Below are 9056 nucleotides of genomic sequence, written 5' to 3' on the forward strand. Positions count from 1 at the left end.
TAAGGGCAATTTTTTAAGAATAATGCTTGTAACCCATTCTATTCCTCTTTCATGTTGCTGGCATCATCATATCCTTGACTACGTATATTAGAGACATCAAGACCATGTTGAGAAAGAATGCTACACTGTTTATGTTTTAGAGTTAATGATGTCATATCTTCAACATGTACAAGATAAAAAAATACTCTTGAATAAAATTATGTATATCAACAAATTTTAAAACAAGTGTCATTTGTTCTTTTTTGGATTCATCACGAGTTTCATCTATTACAATGCAAAATTTAGAATCCTCAATTTCTTCACAAATATGCTTTCTCATCTTGTTTGTGAGAATATGCAAGATTTTTTTTTTTAATTTAATGTGAAGTATACTTAGCATTATATGGAGCATTTTCTAACACAGTTTTCACAACTGCATCATTGTAAGATATTATGAGTTTTATCATTTCAAGAAAATTATCCCCATTTAAGATAAGCTCGTTTAATCTTATCTTTCTGATTTGGGTTATCTTGCTAAATTTAAAGCCGTTTTTCAGGATATCGTTTAAAAGAATTAAGGTCAAACTCATTAGATACAACTCTTTGAACCTTTGAAGGTTGTATCTCACTTTCTTCATTATTCATTGAAGTAGAAGAACTATCTATAGTAGGTGTTGATATTGTAGAAGTTATATTTTTTCCTTCTTGAACATTAACCTTCATCTTAAAAAAGGTATTAATTCTTTGATTTTTTATCATTATGATTGTATAAAAAATTGAATGTTTATCCTGTAAAATATGTATAAAAAAATTTAAAAAATAAATATTAAAATTTATAATACTTATTTAATATTTTTTTAGTCAAAAGACAATCAATTAAGGAATCAACAAATATAAAATAATATTAAATTAAATTAAACAAAAAAGTTACCTAATTTTACAAAGATAATACGAAAAAAATATAATTGGTTGAATTCAAAACTTAACTTAAAAGATTGAAACTTTTTAAGTTACAATTTACAAATTCTTCTATCAATCTATAGAAATACAATGACATCAATATTTACTAAATATTCTAATATTTTGTATTATATAAAAAATTAAATCAAATAAACATTAAAAATAAAATAATATTAAATTAAATAAATAAAAATACCTAATTTTTTTTTATAATTGACACCATTCAAAACTTACTTCTTGTTTCTTGTTGAACAAAGGTAGCATGTTTTGGTTTTTTGAACAGAGGCAAGAGAGTTTTGGTTTTTTGAAAGAGGCAAGGAAGCTTTTATTCTTGAGAGTTGAGAGGCAAGGATTCAATTATGATTTATTTTTTTGGTTATCTTTTTTTGTTACACAATTTTTTTAGATTTATTTTTTTTTTTTAAATAGAATGAAAAATTTTGATGTCTTCTTTGAATAAGTCAATAAAGGCCTTTATTATGTGAAAGCCTTCTTCAGCTTAAATCCAAAGATCAAGTTACTAATGTTTAAAATTAAGAGGTGAAGATTGAACTTAAATACTCATATTAAAATTATGTACTTAAATCAATCGAATAATATTTTTTTTTGTGAAAAATACTATTAATTTTTTTATAAAAGAATTTGGGACTTCTCATTATCTAACTAAAGCTCCACTGCTAAGTTTAACCAAATTGTTATAATATGTTTTACATCTATGTGCGGTCTTTTTACTTATATCTCTAGTGTTCCTTCTTTTTACTCATCTTTCTCTTTTGTTATCGTCATTGTTACCACCACTATTATCTCCTACTCCTACTCCTTCTTTTCTCATTTAAATTCTTCTCCTCTTTTCTTTTTCTTCGCCTTTTTATCCATCATTGTTATCATCATCATCTTTATCATTATCGTCATCGTCATCATCTTCTTCTTATATATAAATAACATTGTTCATTCTCTTTCAAATTTTTATACTTGTTCTAGCTAATTTTGTTGTATTATTTATAGATTTTTTCACTTATTTTTATTTCTATCAAAATTTGAAAATCTACAACTCAAGTCTTCGTGAAATAATTTCTTAATTCTTTTATATTATTTAGTTAAAAATTTCGGTGTTAGAGTGATGCCATTTGGTATTCTTTTTCAGAAATTTACGTGTTGTTTTATATATCAGAAACATCGTCTTTTTATACGTAAATGATAGTGTTCATTCTTATTCAAATTTTTGTATTTGTTCTGCTTAATTTCACTGCTTTATCTACATATTTTCTCATTTATTCTCTTTTCTATTAAAATTGGTAAATCTGCAACTCAAGTCTTCATGAAATAAATTTTTAATTCTATCACATTATTTAGTTAAAAATTTCAATGTTAATATGAAGACATTTCGGTATTATCTTTTAGCAATATATGTATTATTTTATATATAAGATAAGCATTCAATTCATTGAATGTGTAATATTTTTTAGAAAGATTTAATATTTTTGTGTCATGTTACTGAACTTCTAGAGTCAATTTTAATTAATTTTGATACTATCTTATTTTATTTTATGTAGTCAATGATCTTTTAGTATGTAATTTATTTTTTATATTCTCTATCATTGTATTTAAATTTTGGTATCACTTTAAACAAATTTTAGTGCTATTTTTGTTTTTAACAAGAATTCAATCCAATAAGTATGAATCTATATTCATTCAACTGAATAAAATTGTAATACAGTATAGACATATTCATTCAAGTCTAATATGAGAAGCAAATCTTCTAAAAAAAGAAGTAAGAAAGAAAAATAATAAGAAGGAAAAAATGCAATATTAAAGAAGATATTTCTGTATTTTTGTAGCAAATTTTTGGTGTCAAAATAAAAAAATTTATGTTATTATTAAGAAATTTCAGTATTATTTTTTCGATAAATTCTGCACAATTCAAAACTCCTCCCCCTTCTTTTTCTTCTTTTTCTTTCTTTTCATCTTTTTCTTATTTCATTTTTGCATATAGTTCTTATTTCACTCTGTTGAGAGAAATAAAACAAAGAAAAAGAAAAAAAAATCAAACAAAAAATACAATAACACGTGACAACGAAAAAGAGAAAAAAATAAAAATAAAATACAGTAAAAGTAACACCAATAGAAGAAGAAGGAGGAGGCGGAAACAACTTGCGAAAAAAGAAGCATAATGAAGAAGAAAAAAAAAAGAAGTGCGTGATTCACGTGCATGTTGTGTGGGTGATTTTAGAGCTACACATGGATCGGATAATATTCGTATATCTGCGGTAAATATCTGCATCTAATTCGAATTTTACGGATATTATCCGATCCGCAGAGCCATTGGATCTGATCCACACTATGGTATGATCGCATTGCGGATTTGGCAGTGATATTCGCAGATACGATCCGCAGATCCGCACATCTCATATAAATAGCATAGTTTAAGAAAGTAAACCTTAATGTGATATGAATTTTAGTGTGTTCTTTTATGAATTTTATAATATCTTATTTTTAATTTTTTATCTTGTACTTTAACTTAGAATAATTAAACTTAGATCTTGTGTTATTTTTTTCTTTTGTTATTCAAGAGAATTTTTATTGATAATATTTTAGGAGTAAATAGGCTTAAACAGGTGACAAATAAATTGTTTAGAGTCAAAAAGGGTCTTGAAACAAATTTTTTAAATTATGCGGATATACCCGATATCCGATCCGATATGCAGATCGGATCGGATTGGATCCAACTTGAAAAAATGCGGATATCGTATCCGATCCGATCCGATAAGTGCAGTGCGGATCGGATAGAATTATAGGTTATATCGGATTTGATCCGATTTGTGTGTAACTTTAGGTGATTTTTGTTGGATTTGGACCAATTTGATTGGATTTAGTTGATAAAAACTTTTGTATGTATAGCAAAATTGAAAAGTTAAACCCTTTCAAAAATTCAAAACGACTAAAATATTTTAAAAAATTATAAAATTTGACAAAAATAATCAACTATGTCAGTATTTAAATCATTTTTAGTAGTTTATTCTTATTGATATTTAATTTTTGTTAGATAATTAGACTGTTGCCTAAAAATATTGGCCAATATAGATTAAAATTACTAACTTTTAAATTTTTTTCAAAATGTTATTTTACATATTGTTAAAATAAAATAATTGACTACAAATATAATCAAGGTTTTGACAATAAAATAATCAATCCTTTTTGTCAAAATAATCAAAATTTTCATAAATATAAAAAATCTATCACCATTAGAAAGTTTATACTTTTAATCATATTTCAGATCAGAAATAAATTTTTGCACGATTCAACTCTTTTCTTGTGCATTCTTGCTCAACTTCATATATGTGGTGGGATTATCTGAACGAAACATCTAAGATTAAGAGATATAACGTATAAGTGAAATGTTTTGAAATGCATAGTTCCGATACAGGGTACATCGCAATTGTTATGAGGTTTCCATATTGAAAATTTCATTGCTACTCATATGGTCTTGCAGATTTTTTTTTGTATTTATTTTCCTTGATTATATTAGTACATCTTTTTACGTAATTTTTTCTTTTGCGCATCCTATATATTAGTACATCTTTTTATGTAATTTTCCTTGATTTTTTTTACAAAATTTATCTCTTTTATTATATATTTTTTATTTTCAGTTATTGTTCAATGAATGTTCTTAACTTTATTTGTAACTTTTGCTATCAACGAGCTCTAAATTTGTGATTTAAAAAAATAGAAATAGTGGGTCTGGCATATCCGATCCTCTATTATCAGATACATTAATCAGAATGTTACATATTAATTTTTTTTATTATAGATTATTTTGAGTTTAAGCATAAATATAAGACGAAGAAAATTTCTTAGGTACTACTTTTGGTTTGGAATATAAATTCCATGCCTAACTTGTTTGATATTAATTGGTAATTTGAGCAATCTGCAATATAAATTCACGGTCATGCGCAAGAGACATTAAAAAAATAATTTTCTGCATTCTTCTTATCCAATAAGTTGACTTAGATAATGTTGAAGGTACAAAACAAAAGTTGGTATGTGAATTGTGATAATGCAGTCATACTAGGTATATATCAAAATTAAATAATAATATAAAATATATTAAAAATAAATTAAATAACATAAATTTTCAACTATCTAATACTCTCTTCAATTATGCATAGCAGTTGCTTATTTAATCGTGTTATATATTTGTTAATTTAATTAAAGAATAATTCCACAATTCCACTTATTTATTCTTTTATTAGAGAATTCCATAGCAACGATAACTAGTTTTCCTCCATTATTGATCTCGGAAATGAAGATGTCATGGTTTAATGTTAATTCAAAATGATGAACTACTATTCTGGAAATACAACAAAAAAGCATGGCATTTTTGTAATTTTGTTCCTCAGATCATATTTTGTAATTTTATAGAATAGAGTAGTGTAATTCTTGGTCAAGACATAGCATAGCCCAACATAAAGTTCACCTACAAAGTATGTATGTAACTTTTACCAGTCTTATTCTTATTCTCAAGAAATATTAACCATACCCTCGGTTGTTTGAGTTTTAGTCATTGCAGATGAATCTTGTGCATAGAACAAATCAATGATGAGTAAATATCGTTTTTTTTCTCAACGTTTAAAGTAAGTTCTAAAGTTGTCCTAAACGTTTAATAAGTTTATTTTTAAAAACTTTCTTTATCCGTGGTGGTTAAGTGGAGAAAGACCATTGCTGAAAATTATGCCTCAGGAAAAAGAAAAAGTAATTGCAGTATAAAGACCTTTTAAAGGAAAAAATAGCATCGAATAAAAAATGAAATAAGATTACATTAATGTTGATGATATTTGTATTGGTGATGATGATAGTAGAAGAGATAATGACGGTGATAAAATATGGTTACACAATAGAAATAATAGAGATAGAAGTAATAATAATAAAGATGAAAAAAGTGATTATATTGTTGAAAAGAACATTGTGAGGAATTTAAATCTCTCACAAGTTACAAATAAAACTCCCACAAAAATTTTTTTGCTACTATTTATTAACAAATTTCTTAATAGAGTCAAACAGTCCTAAAATAAACAAAATTGAGGAACAAGTGTCATTTTTTTTAACAAGGGATATCTTGTCCTTCGTAAAAATAGACAAAGATCAAGTTACGTCTTTACTCTAATTTTAAAACATTAGAAATTTAAATAGGACAATTTAAACATAAGAACAACTTTAAAACTTATCTCAAACATTAGAGATAAAAACGATACTTTACTCAATCAATGAATTAAAGGCCATGATGAATGGATTCACTGTATGTGGCAAAACTAAAACAATGCTGATTGGTGAGACATACTCAACAATTGTAGGAAAAGATAACAAATGGGAGAACCACCCATACACTATTTCATTTAAGGGTGAAATTTTAAGTATAATAACAATGGTGACCAATAATAAGGTCTATCAAAATTATTAGTCCAGTAATCCGCAGTACTTCTCATCCCATCATGTTACACGAAGAAACATGCTAATGTTCCACCAAAATTTAACAAAGGGATCTATCACCTTTTGATTGCCCTTTAAACAGTAACCCATTTCTAAAATCATTGCTCAACAAAGTTCTTAAGGTTCTTCAGCCACCCCAAGTATTCCTTGTTGTCTTTACTAAACATGTATTCCTGCAAGAAATTTGTTGTGCTGGGCTTGATTCCCCGGATCTCAAGATACTTGTGAAAAGCCTTTTGCAGATTTTCATCCAAATCACTGTAAGAAATAATGGGGTGGATATGTTAAGGGAAGGGAAGAGAAAAGGAACATTATATGGTAAATAAGAAATAAGAAAATATTAATAAAATGCTTACGTGAATTCTGGTCCCTCGTATGCAAGCTGGTCCTCAGATTCATTGACATTCTTCACTGACAAGCTATCAATGGTAATCTCATCAGGGAAAGCCGTCACTCCAAACTCGAGACACACTCCATTTCCTTTGAAGACACTCACAACTAAAGGAATGCTAGATTCACTACTCTTCTCTCCTTCATCATCATCCTCCTCGTTTCCCTCGAGTGCTACATTAGGGATGTCAACTTGAACCTTAATAGTTTCATCTTGGTATTGTCTCTTAAGTTGTATGGTTCTTTCTCCAGGATTGTCTTCGATTTCAAAAGGAAAATCATCCGGGATTTCAACCTGGGAAAGGTATACAAGAGAGCCAATGAAATTAGTACATAATCCAATATGACTGCAATACCAAACGCAACTCATTTGTATAGAAAGAACCAATGAATGATCTTTATAGCAGCTCCTCAATGCATGTTGACAAAACAATTTTGGAAGTATTAATTAAAAAACGGATACGACACCAAACTAATCATAGCATACAAATTATGGATGAAAAAGAGAGAAAATGAAGCAGAAAGAAAGAATAGTCAAAATCTACTTAGGTTATGGGACTGAAAAAGGATGGGTTTGGGGGGGAGAGAGAGAGAGAGAAACTAGAGGAAATTTGAGAAAACGAATAAAGAACACAACCAACCCATGTTCATCCTGATTTTCACATGATAAGATATCAGAGATTGAAGTTGCATAAGCAATATATTTCTAATATACCCACAAATAAGGTTATTTTGGATGCGGTCACAACATAGTTCATAGGGTAACTGGTATGTAACTAAAACCAGCAGAATTCCATCACCTATCTACACATACAAGTCAAACATACAAATGAATTAAAGACAGTACCACAACGTGGGGCACTCAGTTTAAATACTGGAAGCAGAATATTTTGAGAAATATAATATAGGATAAGATCAGCATAATTTGAGAAAAGATATTAGCTTTGAAAATTTTGTCAAACCACGATCTTAGCTTATTAAGAGACAGAACGAAATGCAACCAACTCCTAATTATGTGTAAAAAGGACCATCATGAGTTGTTAATAACAGAACAATAATTTAAATTCTTAAATCTAAACTATTCCAATTCTTTCATTCAAATTACAAGTGATACCTTAGCTTCTTAACAAGCAGATATATGATATATGCATACTATGCAATTCTAGGATTCCATTTCCAATGCCTTTTCCAATGTCATGTTACAATCATTTTCTTTTTCAAACAAATTGAGGCGCAGGCCAAAAGCAACAAAGCTAATAAACTACTTGAATACACATCTACCTAACATTCTTACTAATCAACAATAACGAAAAAGCAGTGATTAAATAAATTAAAAAAAAAACTTCAGAGGGGAAAATGCAACGGCTAAGCTGAAGATACTAACTTTAAAGAAAGCAACACCTACTATTCAGTGCAAAGAAGAAAATTAATAATTAATAAAAGGGGATAACTTAATTGTTCACCACAAAGGAACAAACGAGAATCGAGAAAATTTACATGCTGTGATTGGTTATCATCGTAGGCGCATTTGATCTCAGATTCAAGGACTTGAACGAGGTTTTCATCGGCACTTGTTTTCGTCGCAAAGCTGTTAGCGACGCGAAGAGAAGGAGCTACAACAGTACGAGTGGCTGTCTGTCCGCTGAGCAAGACGCCAGCAGAGAGAACGCTGTGGAAGGTTCTGGAAGAGGATGGCGCCGTAGTACGGCGGAGAGCCAGGGGGATCACGGCGGAGGAAGCACGGCGTAGCGCGGTGTACATGGCCATTTGAGAGCTGGGGTTTGAACAGAGTAGAGGAGCAAAACGAGTAAAAGAGGGTTTAGGGTTTTAGGGTGTCACGCTTGGACTTGCAATTTATATACCCGTTACTTTTCTTACGAGTTTTGTTTTGTGTTTTTTTTAGAGATAAAGTATTTTGTTTTTTTTTTTTTAAGATAAAGTACTAGGGTTAATTATTCGATTGTTCTCTACAATTTTACGAAATTTTTAATTAGGTTTTTATTTTTTTTAAATTAGATCTCTGTATCAAAATTTTTTTATTTAATTAAGTCACTCTTAACAGTAATTAACTTAATTTTATAAAAATCCAACTAAGAAAAATTAGTGCAAAAATCTAAATAAAAAATATAAGAACCCAATAAAAAAAATTTTGGTGTAAAAATTTAATTAAAAAATATAAAAATTTAAATTAAAAATTTCATAAAATTATAGAAACTAATAGAGTAATTAAACTTACTTTTTAT

At 28.2% G+C, this 9056-nt stretch overlaps 1 protein-coding gene across 1 annotated transcript; it reads right to left on the minus strand.

Moving 5' to 3' along the window:
• Positions 1-6281: 6281 nt before the first annotated feature.
• LOC107484572 (uncharacterized protein At2g39795, mitochondrial) lies at positions 6282-8648 on the minus strand. The gene is made up of 3 exons (XM_016105124.3): positions 8311-8648; positions 6780-7108; positions 6282-6681 (listed from the first exon to the last, which is right to left on the minus strand). The coding sequence occupies exons 1-3, from the start codon at positions 8578-8580 to the stop codon at positions 6522-6524; spliced, it is 759 nt and encodes a 252-aa protein (XP_015960610.1). The 5' UTR covers positions 8581-8648; the 3' UTR covers positions 6282-6521.
• Between the last annotated feature and the right edge of the window lie 408 nt (positions 8649-9056).

This window comes from Arachis duranensis, chromosome 4 (assembly GCF_000817695.3).
Source record: "Arachis duranensis cultivar V14167 chromosome 4, aradu.V14167.gnm2.J7QH, whole genome shotgun sequence".
Lineage (NCBI taxonomy): Eukaryota > Viridiplantae > Streptophyta > Magnoliopsida > Fabales > Fabaceae > Arachis > Arachis duranensis.